Raw genomic sequence first — 21,619 nt, 5'->3', positions numbered from 1 at the left:
ATGCCAAAGTATAACCCTTAGTATAGTGACTTTACACTCAATGTGGTCCCTGAAATGGGCAGCAAAGTAGGTACAATAATAATAATAATTTTCATTGTAGGTACCTCTGGTAGTAGCAAATTGACATGGACATTCTAGCAGTGAAATAAATGGACATCATTCAGTGTTATGTGATATTTTAAAATCAAAACCAAAACAAGACAGAAAAGGCACCACCTCATTTGAGCTATCATATTACAAAGTGAAGGTCTTTATCACATTGGAGAGGGAAAACCCAGGTTTTACAAAGTAGGCCGAATCCCTACATAGAATACCAGGTAACAGAGACACAAGTTTACATTATAACTTATAAAAAAAAGAAAAAAAATGTATACTGCTCTGACATATTCTTCAGGTTGGTGGTTTTGACTGAGTACAGACAAAATAAGATTAAGGCTACCTTCTCTTCCACTTGGCCTATAATTTAGTAACTCCAACAACACATAAAATTCCTATACAAATTAGGATATTGTATAAACCCTCTAATAATTTATGCAAGGAGAAAAACAGACAAACTTGAAGTTAGGGAGAAAAACTATGACTTTTTCCATCAAATAACAGCTCTCATTTTTAAAGAGCTTCAACTTTGTTACTAAACCCTCAATAGAGACTGAAAGGGACATCTTACCTATAATCATGTAGTCTCAGTTATGCAACATGATTAGCTGTTATAAGATTCATTACTCTCTAGAGTCAGGCTCCTACAGATTCTGATACCATGTATGAGTTACATAATCACGTAGCTCAGACTCTCATGGGATCTAATTCTACTGAATTGCCACCGCTACTTCCATTCTTATCTATAGCCTGTTAGGGAATTCTATAGAATCAATTGACTGGGAGAAAAAAAAAATATATATATATAATTATAACTGTACACACACACACGCAAGATTTATTAACTTGTTAGAAAGAATTATCTCATTTTGGCAGCTGAGAAGTCTATATTTGGCAAACTTGAGATCCAGAAGAACTGATGGTGTAGTTCCAGATTGAGAGCTGGTAAACTAGAGACCCTAAAATAGATGAATTTTCCATTGCAGTCTGGAGACAGGAATATAATGATGTTCCTACTCACATAAGCAAGAGGAGTTCTACTTATTCATGGGAGGGTTCAGCTTTCTTATTCCTCCAGACCTTTATTTTGTATTTATTTATTTATTTTTAAAGATTTTATTTATTTCTTCATGAGAGACACAGAGACGCCGAGACATAGGCAGGGGGAGAAGCCGGTTTCCCGTGGGAAGCCTGATGTGGGACTTGATTCCAAGACTCTGAGATCACACCTGAGCCAAAGGCAGATATTCAACCACTGAGCCACCCAGGCACCCTCCTCCAGACCTTTAATACATTAGATGAAGGGGAGAAGTTCTGCTTTATTCAGTATATTGATTAAAATGTTAATATCATCTACAACCACCCTCACAGAAATACCAAGAATAATGTTTGACAAATATCTTGGTGTCCTATGGTTCAGTTAAGTTGATGTATAAAATTAATTATCATAGGCCTGAAAGATAATTGTGTAGGAAAATTCTTTCAGGGGTAGAATTTTGAGCATGGCATCTGGTTGTTCACTTTGCATGGGAAAATAATTGGTTGAAGGTACAGATACGCATCAATTCATTGACATTAACAATCAGGTGTGCTGACGAATAATTTTTCCAATAACACTAACTTTAGAAACCCTACAATCAAAAAATTAGGCAATAGTTTGGTTAAGAAGGAAGATTAATGATGAACTTCTAAAAATTGGCAAAAAACGTAGATATTTGTTATTTATATAAATGTTTTCAAATGCATACTGATATATAAGAGACTTGCAGTACCAGGTCAGATAAGATTTCTTATTGTGTGGATGTCAGTCAGGCTCTTTATGTGCCACCTAGTGTTTACTCTGTTAACAAGACTCGTTAACAAACTGACAATGGATCAAACTGACAATGGATGCTGGTATAGAATTTGCTTAGCCTCAAATACATAAGATTCTCATAAAGGTAAATCTGGCTACCTCAGCTGCTCAATTACCAAATGTCTATAGTGAAGATCAACTAGGAACCCTACGTATATGTTCCCAGAGGGAAGGGTGGAAGTAAGTTCTGGTGGCAGTTTAATAAATGTTTACCCTTTTGAATCAAAGAGTAGTAATCCTTCCCCCCACTGATATTATCACTTACTATAGATAAGCATTTCCATTCTGTGTCTCTAATTTTCATGCCCTCAGTCTTACCCACTGATTTATAGAATACATTATTTGCTACAATTATCATCCCATACAATGTTGCTTCTGACAAAGGCATTCACTTTACAACAAAAGAGTAAAGCAATGGACTCATACCCAAGGGAATCACCTTGTTGGGTGTCTCATTACCCAGAAGCAGTTGGTCCAGTTATATAGTGGAATGGATTATAGAAAATATCTGGTAGAATTGAAGAAATGTTCTATTTTTTTTTTATTTATGACCACAGATTTTTTCTGTCTTAGAAAACAGATTGGAAACTCAATGGTTGAAAGTGAGAATGACTCCTTTCATTATAATCCCTCAGAACACACAAATGATTTTGTCTCCCCTCCCTATAATTTACTGCTTTGATGGTTTACAGGTGTTCGTTTCCAAAGGCGGAATTGTTTTACAAGGGCACAGTGATGGTTTCAATTAACTCGAAATTAAAAACAAAACAAAACCAAAAAACTTACTCTTATTGAGTTTCTAATGCAACCAAACTAATAGGTAAAGGCCAACTGTTTGTAGTTACAATCTTAATAGTAAGGTGCAATAGAATTTCTGCTACACAGTAGAAGCAGAGAGGATTATGTTTGTCCAACTCATGGGTTCTCAAGGCCACAGCAATCAAATACCAAATATAGCATGATATTTAAGGAATAAAAGTTTGAATCACCTTACTAAGCAGAGTATCACAAACTTTTGAGGCACTGACTGAGTATAAATGGAACATAGCATGGAAAGTGAAAGAAAGAAGTTTTAAATAGCAACTAAATACCAGTTGTTAAACAAAGACTAGACAAATAATCATATTGTCTTCATTGTTCTGTATCTTATCAGTTGCCTTTTTTAAAGCTTTTCTTTTTTCAGCGCTCCATGACTACATTGGTCAGTAGAACTTGCGATTCTTGATCTCAGGATTGTGAGTTCAAGCTCCATACTGGGTATGGAGTATACAATAAATAAATAAACAAGTAAATAATATGAATTTAAAAAGTGAAGACTTTCTTTTTTCTGCACAATTTTTATAAAGTGTTGATGGAATGACTTATTAATCAGTTTTTACAGGTTATAGAAGGGGGTTTGTGATTACACTAGAAAAGAAATAAAGACTATCTAATGCCATATATAGTATAGCATATGATGAGGATTTCAGGAAAAGAGCAAACACATTGTTACTTGCACATCATCTTTGTCAGTCACAAGATCTTGTTGCCATTGTTTGGGAGATAAGCTTGAATAGAAGGCTGTGTACTGGCACTGAAGAAAAGGATTGTTGGTACTCAGAACCATTCTCACCACCTTCTGTGCTCTCCCCTATAGCTTAGAAGCGTGTCTAGAAAACAAATTTCCCAGGATGCTTTGTGGCAGGGCTTTGGTTTAGATTATAATAATATGAGTGACTGTTAGATCTGGAAGGCAGAAGTGAAACAGTTCTATTCTTCCTTTTGCAGCAGAAAGCAAAAGCATGGATATGGTGAATGTGAGAATTTTTAGTGTCTGCTGGCCATTAAGAATCATTCTCTTTAGTGTTACAGCCTGCCCTGCAGCAACCAACAGCAGTGACTTCCCGTACCTTTTGAGCAGGGTTGGAAATAGGAACTTCATAATTCCACCAAAGCTATCAACAAACCTGAGATCTATTGGTGGTATGCCCTGACCTTTTACTTCTCAGTCCTTTCAACAGATTTGTAAGCACTTAATTTGCTGTGATAAACTCTAAATTGCTTGCAATATTTAAAGAGGTTTATGTTATCCCAATAGAACCATCAATGATAAAAGGTTATAAAGTGAATGAGGATTTATAAAGATATATAAAATAATACTACATGGACTTCTATGCTCATTTAAATAACACTATGCATGTAACAAAATAATTTCTAGTAAATAAAGGGCTCTTAATATCAGTAATCAAATAATATCAATAAATAAAAGGCAAACATCTACAGAGAAATTAGACAAAAGATGTTAAGAACTAGTACTTAAGAATGCGGTCATTGCTATCCCCTGCTAATTTCTTCTCTGAAAATCCAACTCAACAAAAATATGCCAAAAAGCAAACCAAAAAAAAAAAAAAAAACAAAACAAACAAACAAACAAAAACAAAAACCTCACAGAAACAAACAACAACAACAAAACTAACAAAGGGGAATAGATAAAGCATCCATATAATGTTACTTTAAGAAAAGGGGTAATTAAAAAAAAAAAAAAAGAAAAGGGGTAATAGGAAAACTTCCCAACAGAGAAAAAACATGGTAGAAACCGAGACATTAAAGCAGATAAAATTTGAATCCAACACTCCCAACATTAACACAAAAATATTAAATATGTAATCACAACTTTTACAAAAAACACTAAGAACACAGGAAAGAATGGCCAGTAAAAAGGAAGATAAATAGGAAGAAAAGAAACAGAACAGTAGGATACATAGAAAAGTGAAATGAGAAAAATTAACAAAAGGAAACTAAATGCAAATAAGTAGTGAACAAGTAGTAAAGAAAAGACAGGAACCAAATATATAACATGTGCAAAACTGAATATGTGAAGGAGAAAATCAAATAAACAAATGTTCCGTTGAGTTTATTAGGAAAGATCCATTTGGCTTCTTGGTGAAAAAGAGTATGTCACTTATAAAGGAAAGGAAATAAGATAGATAAATTAAAAATGAAGGTCCAGGTAATCACTTTGGCTGCAATATTCATTGATAGAAGATCAACACTTGCAAAGAGACTCAAGGAAAGAAAATATGATACAAGGATCTTATATCCAGCAAAGTCATCTTCCAAGTGTAAAGCATATAGACAAAACAGTATTTACTGTAAAATAGCAGCATACATTTTTCATACAAGCCTTTCTGGAAGAAAAGCTATAGTTAGGTAAGAAATGAATGGAAAGAGCTTGGCAAAAGACTATTAGGGAGAATTTATTTATTTACTTATTTTTAAAGATTTTATTTATTTATTTATTTATTTATTTATTTATTTATTTATTTATTTATTCATGAGAGACACAGAGAGAGAGGCAGAGGGAGAAGCAGGCTCCATGCAGGGAGCCCGATACGGAACTCCAGGATAGTGCCCTGGGCGGAAGGCAGGCGCTAAACCGCTGAGCCACCCAGGGATCCTCCAGTGGAATGAATTTAATATATTCAACTAAAAATTGAAATCATAAAAACCAAGGCAGGAATAGGAATAATAGGATAGAATATAAATATTAGATATTCTGATAATATCAAATGAATAAATGAAAACAGAAAATAATTTGGATATTAAAACAATTCTATTTATTACCTTATGCACAATAGCTTGCAGTCAAAGGACATCTTTTAAAACGATAAATTCAGGCAGCCCCGGTGGCACAGTGGTTTAGTGCAGCCTGCAGCTCGGAGTGTGATCCTGGAGACCTGGAATCGAGTCCCACATCGGGCTCCCTGCGTGGAGCCTGCTTCTTCCTCTGCCTGTGTCTGTGCCTTTCTCTCTCTGTGTGTCTCTATGAATAAATAAATTTAAAAAATAAAATGATAAATTCAGGGACAAAAGTATACAGATTTTGTACAAAGATAAACACACAAGGAAGATAATATTAAGTGACGGAGCAGAGGAAGGTATGAGGGAGGAAGAGAATGCAAGATTTTTTTTTTCATAATGAATACAAAGGGGGGGCTAAATATTTTATTCAAAAGTCTTATTATAAAAATATTCACTTAAAAACTTACTAAATATTAGGCATAATATATATGTATAATGTAGCTATATATGTAGATTATATATGTATAATATATCAGAAGATATATATTTATACTCAAACATAAACACAAATATATACAAAATCTGATATAGCACATCACTTTAGAGTCACGGGAAAGAAGGAAGGAAAGGAGGAGGAGGAAAAAAGGGGGAAGAAAAAAGGGGAAGAAGAGGAGAAAGAAAACAGAATAATTCCATAAATATTTTTTTATAATTGAGCTTTAATGAATAGTAGGAAACAATTCAGCATTGCTTCCACTCTCCAAGGGTAGGTTTTCTTTGTTATAAATATTGTTAAATGCAAGTGAAATATTTTAATGTAGAATTATAGACAAAATATAAATGAATATTGGAGGATATGTATCAATGATGAGTTTGAGAACTTGAAAATCTTTTACCTTAATATTGTCTCTCCGAATTAATTATTTAATGGATATTTTATTATTATCATAAAGAAAAAGAATTGTGTTGGAAAGGGACAGGGAAGGCAATTAGCTGTATGTGATTATTTAAAAAAGAGCAAGTGGTAGGAACATGTGAAGGTATCTTTTTATTTGGATTATTTTTACATATCTGGTTACAGAATCTGTCATCTTTTCAGTGCTTCAAAATGCACTAGAATATTAGTTACTGTATACAGGCAGGATTATTTTTTTACTTGTTTGTCTTGTTTTTATAGTTTGCTGCCTTATTCCTAGCACCTAACACCATACCTGATTTGATATATGGTAGATGCTCATTGATAGTTGTTGAATGAGAGATCATTTTTGGAGAAGTGTTCTTTTATTGATTCTTGTTCACAAAACTAATGGAAAAGAAACTATCAGGTTAAAAACTGTTTGCTCCTAATAATTATTTTCATCAAATGAAAACACTTCCAGTCATGAGATCAACACAAGAAAGCATTTCATAGAATAAAACATGCAGCCATAAATATATGGAAAAGTTATAATCATTGTTTATACGCATACTAAAAAAAAACTCTATATTGAGTAGTATGTAACCTAAAATTGGAGAAAATAGCTGACATTTTGCTCAATGAATTATTGCTTGCAATAACCCCAATTGGGGAAACATCTATATTTTCTCATATTCTTAGGGCTTTTGATGTGTGTTGCTAAGTTGCCTATTCACCTATTTATATGTCTACAAGCACCTTACCACATATATTCTCTGAACAACTGTAAATTATTGTGCATTAAAAAAATAATTTTCAGTTATGACAGCCTAGTGAACTATATCTGGTTATCAGTTGATCACAACATTGGACTACTTAAATGCAATTATTGATTACTTGTATTTCCTCCTTTGAAAGTTTCTAGGCATAACAGCTTTTTTATGTTTCTCTATTACTATTTTTTCAAATGACCATTTTATCTCTTTTTTGTTTAAGGATATCAGATTTTTATTTCACTATTTTTTGGAAAATTATATTCTCTCACATTTTTTTGCCTAAGTCTTTTGTTTTGAAATTTTATGATTTTGACATGCAGAAATCTTATATTTATTTAAGCTAATCTTTATATATGTATATATATACATATATATTCACACCCTTCAAAAATAATTTGTACCCATTATAATTCTTCAAAATAAATCTTTGAGTAATATCTTATTTTAATATATATTTTGAGACACATACGTTATCTACATTTTGCAATGGGAATTTAATCTCTCCAGCATCATTACTGAAACAAATTGATCCTCTACCTACAGGTGTCAACAGCTGAATATTTGCTTCAACTTGCATTTCTTCTGAGGCCTTCTTTGGTGTTCCATTGATTCATTTTGTTGAGAATGTATAGTGCATTGCTCTTACTTATTTTTATTTTTCTGATGTTAGAGATAAAATATTCGATTGTCATTTGTTAAATAAATCATTACATTCAATGGTTCAAAAATGTTTCAAACTAATTGAGAAGCTGTACATTTAGAATTCTTACTTCCACCCAATCCTCACTCATCTTGAGACCACTATATTACTACGTTTTTGTTATTATATTACTTTTTCTTCACACAAATGAAGCAAACAGGAACATATACTTATATTTCTTCCTCTTACAAAAAGTTGACAATCTATAGAGAGTGTTCTTCAGGTAACGTAGCATTATAGCCTGCGATTTTTCTGTATCTGTGTGTTTAAACCACAGTTTATTTAACTTGTTTTTATTTGTGGAAGCTTTAATAGTTTCTAGTCTTCTGCTGTTACAAATGATGTAACAGAGAAACACTTTACAAATGGACTTTATTATTGTGCAGATGTATCTTTACTATAAAACATGCAAGGTAGTACTTATATGTCAAAATTTTCATTACTTAGTCTAATGTATTCATGGTTTTACCTCAGAAAATTTGAAGAACTGGTATTGGGAGGGAAACTCTTCTTTATCCTGAGAAAATCTGGCCTTGGCTGTGGCTAAGTTAGAGGAAAGTACAGCATGGAGAATTTACTCCTGTTCTGAACTGCCTCTGCTTACAAATGATACATGGCACCTCTTTATAATCTGTTGGCTGAAATCAAGAACATGCCCACCAACCCAACACTAAAGAGGTAGGTTGAGAAACATTTTGAAGTACATGGAATATGCAAAATTACTTTCTGTACAATGGTTAAACCAAATAGAACCAAATAGTCCTTTGTTTATTTCTTCCCACACATTCTGCCAAACAGAAGCAAATCTCTATCCAGTAATTGTACCCAGTGAAAATCTCATGTATTTTTCAAACTACTAGCATAAAACAGGCACACTCAAGAGGTAACTGGAAAAAATCTAATGATAGAGAGTTATACAAGGTGGTATTTATACAGGAGTTGGGATGATTAAGGGAAATGTAAAGAATGGTGAAGCGCCTGCCCTGAACATGAAGCAGCCGGAAGCAATCAATGCGTCTTTTACCCCTTAGACATGAAGGGATAAAGAAGGGAATGGCTATCAGAATGCTCTTAGAAGTACAGTCGTGTAATGCATGACCAGAAGCTGTGGACAGTAGTAGAGAAATACACATGTCTAAAAACAAACAAAGCAAAACAAAACAAAAAAACAAAAACACCACCACCACCAATAAAAAACACACAAACCCTCAAACCAGCAGAGAGAAACACAGAGAAATAAGAAACCTAATATGTATCTCTCTTTCATCTTCCTCTAGCTTCTGACGTGTGCATTCCATGGGCTGATCACAACTAGCAGCAGAGGCAAGACAACCAGATTGATAAAGTCCATGGAGGTCAGCCTCTGCGACACAGCAGGATTGGGATGGGTGGAAGGTAAGTCTGGGATGACCAAATGGGGAATATCCAGTTCATCACAAACCCTCAGGTAATGTCACATAGTTTCTTCATATGTTCAAATGTGGTTCCTTTGAGTCCAGAGCTCAATGGTCTAAAATGACAGGGCATCAGCTTTCATCTCTCCATAAATTCATACAGAAAATACATGGTAGATCAAAGGCAGGATTACTACATTCAAAAATAGACAAATATATCAAGCACTTGTCCACAGAAATTTTGGAATTCCTGCTGGGAAGACAGAGTGAAGTTGTCCTATCCTGGGGAGTTCTCCTTTCTCTCTAGCAAGAGTGCGAGGAGATACATAAAACAAGCAAATGTGATAATGTAGATTCTCTGTGTAATATAAGTGCCTGACATGAAGCTTTTTGTTGTTGATGGTGGTGTTGTATGAGCGGTTGACATTAGGTTTTTTATGGCCAAGAAATTTTTATCAAAAGACAGTCATCTTAAAAAAAAAAAAAAAAGACAGTCATCTTGAATAAATATATTATTAGCTCTGTGACCCAACTACTAGCAAAACAATCAGGCATGGAATTAGGCCACCCCCCCGCCATGAAGTTTCCTTTCACAAAAAAGCCTTAGTTAACTGAGATACTTGACAGCTTGAGTGACCCTGCTTTTACATCCCCACCCCTAATTCCTGCTCTTATGCTTTAAATTAGCTGGTGAAAAGTGAACCCATGAAACTCTAAACACTCCACACTTGAACCCTAATAAAGGCAGAACCCCAAGTTCAGGGTTGTCTGTCTCGCTCTCTGTCCCTTTCTCTCTCAATCTTCTATGTCTCTCACCCCCTTCCCTCTACCTTGCCTTTACTCTGTGCCTTTGGCATGCCATATTCCCTCCAGGACGAGTGAGTAATAAATCTTGTTCTTCGAAGTTCCTTGATGATTTCTCGCCGAAATGTGTCCTATAACCAAAATAAAAATCATATGAGCCAGTGCAGCCACAGTATTAGCAATCTTGAAGATTCACTACAAATCCAGAATAGGCAAAGGTATAGAAACATAAAATAAATGACTGATTGCTTATGGCTTGGAAGGTAGCTGGGATCATAAGGTGGTGAAAGCTAAAGAGTACTGAATTTTTTTTTAAGGTTTTACTTTTTTAGAGTAGCTTTAGGTTGCCAGCAAGACTGAGAGGGAGGGAGAGATCCCATCTCTCCCCCTATATCCCACACACATTATCCCATTATCAACAATCACCCTACTTTTTTTTCTACCAAAAAGGAAACCTACTTTGACACATCATAATCACCTAAAGTCTATAGTTCACCTTACGGTTCACTCTTGGTGTTATACATCCTATGGGTTTGAATGAATATATAATGACATATATACATCATTATAATATCATACAGAGTATTTTCACTGTACTAAAAATCCTCTGTGCTCTACCTATTCATTTTCCCAACCACCCCCACCCCAGCTGACCACAGATACTTTTATTGTTTCCAGAGCTTTATCTTTTCTAGAATGTCACGTATTTGGAATCATATAGCCTTCTCTATTTGTTTCTATTACTTACTAAAATGTTAATATATATGCTAATATACTAGCACTGAAAGTTCTTCATTGTCTTTTTTGTGGCTTGATAGCTCATTTATTTTTAGTGCTAGATAAATATTTATTTATTCATTCATTCATTCATCCATTCACTCATTCACTCTTCTACTCAAGGCCATGTTGGTTGTTTCCAACTTTTGGCAAATTAGACTGAAGCTGCTATAAACATACATGTGCCAGTTTTTGTGTGGGCACGATTTTCTATTTATTTGAGTAAATACCAAGGAGAATGATGGCTAGATTATATATTAAGAGTATGTTTAGTTTTGCGAGAAACTTTGAAATTGTCTTCCAAGTGCCTGTTCCATTTTTGATCCTCACCAATAGTGTGTGAAATTTCCTCTTGCTTCCTATCCTTACTAGGACCTGGTGTTGTCAGTGTTCTGGATTTTGGCCATTCTAATAAGTGTGTGCAGGTGTCTCCCTGTTATTTTCATTTTCATTTGCCTGATAACATATATTGTGAAGCATTTTTTGAATATGTGTATCTGCCATTTGTGTGTTTTCTTTGGTAAAGTATCAGTTAAGGTCTTTGGCTTATTTTTATTATTATCATTATTTTTAAAGATTTATTTATTTTTATTTTACATAGAATGTGCAAGCAGGGGGAGGGACAAAGGAAGAGGGAGAGTGAGAATCCTTACGCAGATTCCCCACTGTGCATGGAGCCAAATGGGAGGCTTGATTCCAGAACCCCAGATTATGACCCACACCAAAATCAAGAGTCAGATGCTTAACCAACTGAGTCACCCAGGTGCCCCTAACCTATCTTGCTATTTTAAAATCGAGCTGTTTGTTTTCCTATTATTGAGTTTTAAGACTTCTTTGCATATTTAAGGGGCACCTGAATACTCAGTCGATTAAGTGACCAATTCTTGGTTTGGCTCAAGTCATAATCACATGGGTAGTGAGGTAGAATGGGAGCCTGGCGTTCCTTCCCCACACTGAGCCCCACCTCAGGGTCTGAGCTCAGCAAGGAGTCTTCTTGAGGATTCTCTTCCTTTGCTCCTACCCCCACTCATGCTTCCCATGCATCTTCTTTCACTCTCTTTCTTTCTAAAATAAATAAATAAATCTTGTAAATAAAAAAGAGTTCTTTGTATATTTTGGATAATGGTTTTTTATCAGGTGCATTTTTTGGAAAAAAATATTACCCATTCTATGGCTTATCTTCTAATTCTCTTGATATTGATTTTCATTGAGCAAAAGCTTTCAAAATTAATGAAATTCAGCTTATCTTTTTTTTTTTTTTCATGGATCTTGCCTTTGGTGGTGTGGTAAAAAGACCTTATAATAGCCAAGGTAATCTAGGTTTTCTCATATACTATCTTCATGGAGTTTTATAGTGTTCTTTTTCACATGTAGGTGAGTTATTTTTTGTAAAAGGTACAAGATTTGTGTCTAGGCTCATGTTTTTGCAGATGATTGCCCAATTTTTCAGCATCATTTGTTGCAGAGACTATCTTTATTATATTACTTTTCTCCTTTGTCAAAGATCAGTTGACTGTATTTATGGAGATCTATTTCTGGGATCTCTGTTTTGGCCCATTAATCTATTTGTCTGTTCTTTTGTGAATGCCACACTGCCTTGATTACTATAGCTGAGTAGTAAGTCTTAAAACCAAGTAGCATCTGCCCTCCAACTGTGTTGTTCTCCCTCAATAGTGTGTTGGCTATTCTAGATATTTTGTCTCTCCATATAAATTTTAGAATTAATTTTTGATACATATAAAATAACCTGATGGGATTTTAATTGGTATTACATTGATAGCTCCCTCTATACCCCCCTTTATATATACATATTTTTTTACATTTTCAAAATATCAAATCATCTTGTCCATAAAAATAGAATATATCTCTATTTATTTAGTTTTTGTTTGTTTTTTTTGTTCATCTAAGTATTTCATTTTTTTTACTTACTTACTTATTATTTATTTATTTATTTATTTATTTATTTATTTATTTATTCAGAGAGAGAGAGAGAGAGAGGCAGAGACACAGGTAGAGGAAGAAGCAGGCTCCACGCAGGGAGCCTGATGTGGGACTCGACATCAGGTCTCCAGGATCAGGCCCTGGGCCGAAGGTGGTGCTAAACTGCTGAGCCTCCTAGGCTGCCCTAAGTATTTCATTTTTGAGAGTGTTAATGTAAATGGTATTGTGGGTCTTTTTTTCCAATTTTTTATGTAAATTACAGTTAACCATCCAATATTAGTTTCAGGTGCAGAACCTAGTGATTCATCACTTACATACAATACCCCATGCTCATCAAAAGTGGTATCCTTAATACCCATCCCCCATGTAATGCAGTCCCCTGCTCACCTGGGAAGAGTGATCATCAGTTCCTTCCATGTAGCTGAGAGTCTGTTTCCTGGTTTGCCTCTTTTACCCCTTGTTCATCTGTTCTGCTTCTTAAATTCCATATATGAGTGCAATCATAAGGCATTTATCTTACTTGACTGACTTACTTGCTACTTTGCTTAGCATAATACTCCATAGCTCCATCCACGTTGTTGCAAATGGAAAGATTTCATTCTTTTTATGGCTGAGTAATATCCCATTTATTTATATATACACATTTGCTTATCTATTCATCAGTCGATGGCATTTGGGCTCTTTCCATAATTTGGCTATTGTTGATAATGTTGCTATAAACACTGGGGTGAATGTATCCCTTCGAATTAGTATTTTTATATCTTTTGGGTTAATACACAGTAGTGCAATTCCTTGATCATAAGGTAGTTCTATTTTTAACTTTTTCAGGAAATTCTGTACTATTTTTCAGAGTGGCTACACCAGTTTTCATTTCCACCAACAGTGTGAGAGGTTTCCCCTTAAAATACAACATCCATTCATAATAAAAACCCTCAGCAAAGTAGGGATAGAGGGAATATATATCAACATCATAAAGGTCATATGTGAAAAACCCACAGCTAATATCATCCTCTATGGGGAAAACAGAGCTTTTCCTCTATGGTCAAAAACAAGACAGTGTGGTCCACTCTCACCCATTGTTATTTAGCATAACAGTGGAAGTCCTACCCTCAACAGTCAGACAGCAAAAAGAAATAAAAACACATTCAAATTGGCAAGGGAGAAGTCAAACTTTCACTATTTGCAGATGACATCATACTCTATACAGAAAACCTAAAAGGCAGAAAACCAAAAAGTTGCTAGAACTGGCACACAAATTCGGTACAGTCACAGGTTAGAAAATCAACATACAGATATCTGTTGCATTTCTATACATCAATAGTGAAACAGCAGAAAGAGGAATTAAAGAATTGATTCATTTACAATTGCACTCAAATCCATAAGATATTTGGGAGTAAACTCAATGAAAGAGGTGAAAGTCCTGTATTCTGAAAACTATAATATACTGAAGAAAGAAACTAAAGAGGATGCAAAGAAATGGAAAAACATTCCATGCTCATGGATCAAAAGAACATATATTGTTAAAATATCTATACTACTGAAAGCAATCTACATATTTAATACAATTCCTATCAAAATACCACCAGGATTTTTCACAGTGCTAGAACACACAATCCTAAAATTTGTATGGAACTATAAAAGACCTTGAATAGCCAAAGCAATCTTGAAAAAGAAAAAGCTGCAGGCATCACAATTCTGGACTTCAAGCTGTATTACAGAGTTGTAGTGATTAAGACAGTGTGGTACTGGCTCAAAAACAGACGCAAATCAGTGGAACAGAATAGAGAACCAGAAATGGATTCTGACAACTATATGGTCAGCTGATCAACAAAGCAGGAAAGACTATCCACTGGAAAAAAGTCACTTTAACAAAAAATAGTGCTAGGAAAACTGGACAGCAACATGCAGAAGAATGAAACTGGACCACTTTCTTACATTCAAATGGATTAAAAATCTAAATGTGAGACCTGGAACCATCAAAATCCAAGAGGAGAACACAGGCAACAACCTTTTAGACACCAACTGTAGCAACTTCTCACTCTATATGTCTCCTGAAGGGAAAGAAAAACAAAAATAGACTATTGGGATTCATCAATATAAAAAGCTTTTGCACAGTGAAGGAAACAATCAACAAAACTAAAAGGCAACCTTGTAGAATAGGAGAAGATATTTGTTAATGACATATCTGATAAAGGGTTAGTATCCAAAATCTATAAAGAACTTATCAAACTCAACACCCAAAAAATGAATAATCCAGTTAAGAAATGAGGAGAAGACATGAATGGACATTTTTCCAAAGAAGACATAGAGATGGCTAACAGACTCAACATGAATGAAAACATGCTCAACATCAATCATCAGGGAATTACAAATCAAAACTACAAAAGATCTCATTTCACACCTATCAGAATGGCTAAAATTAACAACATAGGAGACAAGTGTTGGCTAGGCATTGTGTTTTTAATTTCAAATTCCACTTGTTCATTGCTGGCATGTAGGAAATCAGTTGACCTTTGTATATTAACCTGTCATTCTGTAGCCTCGCTATAGTCATTTAATAGTTCCAGAAATATTTTTGTTGAATTTTCAGACCTCTACATAGATAGGTGTGGAGTGAAGAGAAATTAAGAAAAATGGAGTGCTTTGGCATGTTTCAAAATGGTTTCTCTTCCCCTTCCCTGCTGTAAGCCCCAGGGAATTTTTTTATGGTATTTATTGTGGGAATCTGATGGAGCTCCTAGAAGTGAATCTAACAGTATTGTGGGAGTTTCTTCTATGACTAGATCCCTTGGAGTTTTTAATTCCCAGAGTTGTTTGCTCTGAGACTCCAGAAATTCAAGTTTTCAAGTACAAGTACAGTTCAAATTTTCATCTCAGGACTGGTTCCTACAGGTGTTTCTGCTTGTGAGTGTCTGCTCCAGGTAAGCTATGACTCCCTCCTGTTATTCATTCACCTCTCTATATATCCAATCTTGGGATCAGTGATTTTTCCTGTGTCTTCCCCCTCTTAAAGATCTGAGAAGAGTTGATTTTTAAGTCTATTCAGCTTGTTTACTTGTTGTTAGGACAGAGGGTTGACTTCTCAGCTTCCTATATGCAGAACTGGAAATCACATTTCCAGTAATGAAAATGTTCTAAAATCGTGGAGATGGTTGTACATATCTCTGAATAGAATAAGACCAATGAATTGTACATTTTAAATGGGTGAATAGTGTGAGATATAGCTCAACAAAGCTGTTAAAAAATATTTGGATTCTAAACAATATAAATGTTTTGTATGCCTGTGTCCCTGAGGTGTGTTATACCAGTCTTTCTAGAGAATATGTGCAAACATTGTGATTTATGATGAACACCTGTTCTTCTGGGTTTCTGGAGCCTCAGAAACTGGTCTTGTAGGCAATGGCTATATACCTACATGGTGGACCACCAATAAAAGCCTTGGTATTGTAGGCTCAGGTGACTTCACTGGTAGACAGTACTTCAAACAGGTTTCCTCATCTTGTTGCTAGAGAAATTAACCATGTCCTCTACTGAGGGAGAACTTTTGGGAGCTTACATCTGGTTTCCTTCAGACTTTGCCCCATGTACTATTTTCCTTTAATCATTTTGCTTTAAAAAAATCACTTTGCTTTTCGTCCATTTGCTGTAATAAGCCATAATTATGTGTACAATAACTTCTGAGCCCTGTGGGTTCTAGCAAATCACTGAATCTGATGATAGTCTTGGAAACCTCTGACATAGCTGCTTAGGGAAAGTCTCATGTAGAGATCAGCAGCCCTCTCCTTATCTGAAACATGTAGGTGCAAAGATTGTAAAGATGTGAAAAGGGAGTGTGTAGAAAACTCATGCCTATCTTTAACTCCTCATTTGAAAGTGACACAGAGATTGGAAATTATATGGTTCCTAACTGCTGGACAGGGCATCTTGGCAATGTAAGGTAAAATATGAACTCTTTGGTGAGTGATGCTGTCAAAAAGAGCAAATGTTTTTACGATTCAAAAAAATATTAAAGTAGGGATCCCTGGGTGGCTCAGTGGATTAGCGCCTGCCTTTGGTGGAGAGCGTGATCCTGGAGTCCCCAGATGGAGTCCCACATAGGGCTCCCTGCATGGAGCCTGCTCTTCTGCCTGTGTCTCTGCCTCTCTCTCTCTCTCTCTCCTCTCTCTCTCATGAATAAATAAAATCTTTAAAAAAACATATTAAAGTAGATCTTCTGAAATATCTGACATGCAAAACAAATGCATATAAAGAACCTTAGAGGAAAAACCAAATTGGTTCTAATAACCAATAGAAAGCTAGTAGAAAAGTAAAATGAGATTTGAGTAGATCTTTATCATAAAAAAGTTAAATAGACTATACAAGTTGCCCTTTTAAATACAATCTGATATTGGTGCAAGGGTTTATACAAGGTATCTTTATATAAACACTCTTGGAAATACAAATGCTGGCTATGGTTGAATGCTTAATTAGAAAGATACTTGAGGTTTTTTTTTTTTTGTGTGTGTGTGTGTGTGTAGATTTTATTTATTCATTCATGAGAGACACGCACAGAGAAAGAGAGAGAGAGAGAGAGATCACACCCTGAGCTGAAGGCAGGCGCTAAACTGCTGAGCCTCCCAGGGATCCCCGATACTTGAGTTTTGTAAATTCACTGAAGGAAGCAAGAGGAATATTTCTTTTTAAATGTAGATTTGTCAATTGATTAATAACGAACTAAAATTATAATGAAAACATGCAGTATGTTATTTCTAGTATGCATTTATAGGTAAGAATTTTATAAGTTCTCTAGTCTTCCAAAATCAACATGATGTTTTTTAAAGAAAATAATTAGCACTTAAATGTGTTTTCTTTTCAGATAATATATATTAAGTTCAGGGCTTTGAGGTATTCCAATTTTTCAACTGTCATTCACTGATTTCATCACAATTAACCCAGTTAAGAAAAATAGTATGTTTCAGCCAAAGCTATTTTTACTTAGTTTTGTCTTTCCTAGCTGAGAATTTTCCAAACACATTGCTTCTGCAGAAAGCTATCAATAAAAAATATTAGAACTAGAATATTAGAATTTTGAATTCTCTAAAGAGATTTGACAAGAAATCGGGCATGTGATATTAACAGAGACACTTTCTCATAAAAGCAAGTAAAAGAGAAGTAAAACAATTAAAGAAAGATGCATTCAGAAGCTAATGATGAAACAAGGAAAACATACAATGCACAATCTCATGAGAGGAGGAAGAGAGAAAGCACTTAAAAACTTAAAAAGAGGCCTCTGGGAAACGAACTAGGGGTGGTGGAGGGGGTGGAGGGCGGGGGGTGAGGGGGAATGGGTGACGGGCACTGAGGGGGGCACTTGACGGGATGAGCACTGGGTGTTATTCTGTATGTTGGCAAATTGAACACCAATAAAAAATAAAAAATAAAAAAAAAAAAGAAGCCTCTCTTTTTCTGCCATCTTGGAGCCTGTGGAGGCCTGCTGGGAACAGAACTCCTAAAGCGACGACTGTGTCTGGAGGGCTTTGGTCCAAGGCCATTTTTGCCGGCTATAAACGGGGACTCCGGAACCAGAGGGAGCACACAGCTCTACTTAAGATCGAGGGTGTGGGATCCCTGGGTGGCGAAGCGATTTGGCACCTGCCTTTGGCCCAGGGCGCGACCCTGGAGACCGGGATCGAATCCCACGTCGGGCTCCCGGTGCATGGAGCCTGCTTCTCCCTCTGCCTGTGTCTCTGCCTCTCTCTCTCTGTGACTATCATAAAAAAAAAAAAAAGAATATATATATATATATATATATATATATATATATATATATATATATATATATCGAAGGTGTTTATGCTCAAGATGAAACTGAGTTCTATTGGGATCCCTGGGTTGCGCAGCGGTTCGGCGCCTGCCTTTGGCCCAGGGTGCGATCCTGGAGACCCAAGATCGAATCCCACATCCGGCTCCCGGTGCACGGAGCCTGCTTCTCCCTCTGCCTATGTCTCTGCCTCTCTCTCTCTCTCTCTCTCTCTCTCTCTCTCTCTCTCTCTCTCTGTGACTATCATAAATAAATAAATTAAAAAAAAAAAAGAAACTGAGTTCTATCTCGGCATGCGATGTGCTTATGTGTACAAAGCAAAGAACAACACAGTAACTCCTAGTGGCAAACCAAACAAAACCAGAGTAATCTGGGGAAAAGTAGTAACTCGTGCTCATGGAAACAGCAGCGTGGTTCGTGCCAAATTCCGAAGCAACCTTCCTGCAAAAGCCATTGGCCACAGAATCCACGTGATGCTGTACCCCTCAAGGATTTAAACTTACTGACCCCTGGGAGGCGCAGCGGTTTGGCGCCTGCCTTTGGCCCAGGGCGCGATCCTGGAGACCCGTGATCGAATCCCACGTCGGGCTCCCGGTGCATGGAGCCTGCTTCTCCCTCTGCCTATGTCTCTGCCTCTCTCTCTCTCTTTCTCTCTCTCTGTGTGTGACTATCATAAATTAAAAAAAAAAAAAAAAAAAGACCAGGACACACCCTAATGGGAAATCCGGCTCAGCGGAACAGCATGACTGTGCAACTTTCTGCGAATCCCATTGGCCACTGGCCCCTGTAAAGCTGCTACGCCTCTTAGCCTCTGGGTCCAAGTCCCTGCTCCGCTGCGTCGGGTACGCTTGGACCCAGGCTCGAGCTTGTAAATAAACCCTCGTGTGATTGCATCGGTATCGGCTCCTTGGCGGTTTCTCGGATTCGCGATCTTGGGCACAACATAAAGGTGTAGATTAAAAAAAAAAAAAAAAAAAAAAGATACACAAAATAGGACAGTACAGGCAATATAGCAATAGGAGGTAATTAAATAAATGTATATATTTAAATATATGTAATATTATAGATGTATATATACACCTACATATATATACAATATGTATAGTAAGTATATACAATAAATATAGGTATATGTATATACAAATAAAATGTATGTGTGCATTCATATGTATAAATATATATCTAAATACATGCATATATTTATATCTGATTTTATATATTTATATATAATTACTTATATATAAGTGACTAACTCAAAGCAAAAAGATAACTTGAGAAAGAAATATGCATCCATTGTAGCAAACCAGCCTGTTCTTATCACAGCTAAAGGAAGCAGGAAGAAAAATTGTAATTTAAGCTTAGGTAACTTTAATAAAATGCTGAATGGGGATGTAGAAAATAGCTGAAAATTGTTCAAATGTCTTAAATGCTATTTTAAAGAAATGAAGATACAATTATATAGTTTTTTAATTTCAAAGAGAATAATTGGGAAAACAAAAGTTAAAGAAATTTCTGATAAAACAAATTGCAAATCGGCAAAGCTCTCTAGAAAGCCATTTGCTGTGAAATGTTACAACTTTGAAATGAGCATAATGATCATTAAAGATTAACAATTTAAAGAAACCCATTTTTCCCCTAATCCAGAGCTTATAATAAAAAGCAAAAGCTTAATGGAAATGATATAGAAATAAATGTCAACACAAATTTAGGAACTTTAAGAAGAAAACATTGTAAAATAAACTCAAGATTCAGAAAAACAGCTCATATTATTTTTTAACAGTTATTATCTTAATGAAGTGGCTTTCCCATTCAGGGTATGGTGTATGTGTGGAGTGGGAAGAGAGAAGGTATTTGAACATGTGTGCATACAAGAGTGTGTAGTACAAGTTCTGATATATTCTTTTAAGATGAGCACAATTACAGTTAAGGTGAATTTTTTTTTTTTAAGATTTTATTTATTGGGATCCCTGGGTGGTGCAGGGGTTTGGCGCCTGCCTTTGGCCCAGGGCGCGATCCTGGAGACCCGGGATCGAATCCCACATCGGGCTCCCGGTGCATGGAGCCTGCTTCTCCCTCTGTCTGTGTCTCTGCCTCTCTCTCTCTATGTCTCTCATGAATAAATAAAATCTTTTTATTTATTTTTTTTATTTATTTATGATAGGCACACAGTGAGAGAGAGAGAGAGAGGCAGAGACACAGGCAGAGGGAGAAGCAGGCTCCATGCAGGGAGGCCGATGTGGGACATGGGACCTGATCCCAGGTCTCCAGGATCATGTCCTGGGCCGAAGGCAGGCTTAAGATGGAACTGAAACTTCTCCTTTTTTCATAGAAGTCTCTGTGACAAAATTATGAAAACAGACTTGGATTTTCATTAATGGAAAATATTTGTAATTAAAGATTCTTTGGTGAATGCATTTAAAAATGCATTTTAACTAAGACACTATATAAAGTTATAGCTAAGGAAAAATTTAGAAAACTCAGAATCTGAGTGGTAGTGTTTGGTATTCTGTTTTTATTTATCTATTTTTAGTATATCAAGTAGTACTCTAATTTGCAAAATTACCTGTGAATACCACACAAATTTCAAAAGCTGTTGTAGTGTTGCCATCTGATATAATTGTTATAATGACTGCTATAGAATTCCCCTTCTGAAATGGTTTGAAGTAATATTCTTTCTGCTAATGTATACTTTGTTACATTGTCCTGGATAAAATTTAATGTTATAATATGCAATTTAATAGAAATCTTTTGTTGTAGCCATAACTTCCCTATTTCTGGCAAGTAAGTAAACTGCCCAATAAAACAGCCCTATGAAATTCTTCCCTTTTCTACTAAACAGTTCTCCACCTTCAATCTCCATATTGAAGACATTGTTGACTATACTTCTCCAACATGATGACTAATTCAGGAGATAGAGGCAAGTGAAGAAGATAATGAAAATACTGGGGAAAAAATATGCTTTCTTTTCTTTGAAACCACCATCTAGATACTCAACACTACCAACTTTCTTAAATAAAACA

At 35.6% G+C, this 21,619-nt stretch overlaps 1 protein-coding gene across 1 annotated transcript; it reads left to right on the top strand.

Annotated features, from left to right (window-relative positions):
• Positions 1–8,496: 8,496 nt before the first annotated feature.
• Positions 8,497–19,096, top strand: LOC129502457 (60S ribosomal protein L35a-like). Its single transcript, XM_055314057.1, has 3 exons — positions 8,497–8,561; positions 18,259–18,413; positions 18,873–19,096. Exons 1-3 carry the CDS (start codon positions 8,497–8,499, stop codon positions 19,094–19,096), a joined length of 444 nt encoding a protein of 147 aa, XP_055170032.1.
• Positions 19,097–21,619: the final 2,523 nt, after the last annotated feature.

This window comes from Nyctereutes procyonoides, unplaced genomic scaffold, assembly GCF_905146905.1.
Source record: "Nyctereutes procyonoides isolate TBG_1078 unplaced genomic scaffold, NYPRO_anot_genome, whole genome shotgun sequence".
NCBI lineage: Eukaryota > Metazoa > Chordata > Mammalia > Carnivora > Canidae > Nyctereutes > Nyctereutes procyonoides.
The sequence above is the reverse complement of the archived record's forward strand: the minus strand, read 5'-3'. Positions and strand labels throughout refer to the sequence as shown.

Excerpts from the sequence above, each read along its gene's own strand:
- LOC129502457 (XM_055314057.1), top strand. The coding sequence starts at position 8,497 with ATGGCACCTCTTTATAATCTGTTGGCTGAAATCAAGAACATGCCCACC. Across the intron at positions 8,562-18,258 it reads ACCAACCCAACACTAAAGAG|CCTGTGGAGGCCTGCTGGGA; the intron begins GTAGGTTGAGAA and ends GCCATCTTGGAG. Across the intron at positions 18,414-18,872 it reads GGGTGTGGGATCCCTGGGTG|AAACTGAGTTCTATCTCGGC; the intron begins GCGAAGCGATTT and ends AAAAAAAAAAAG.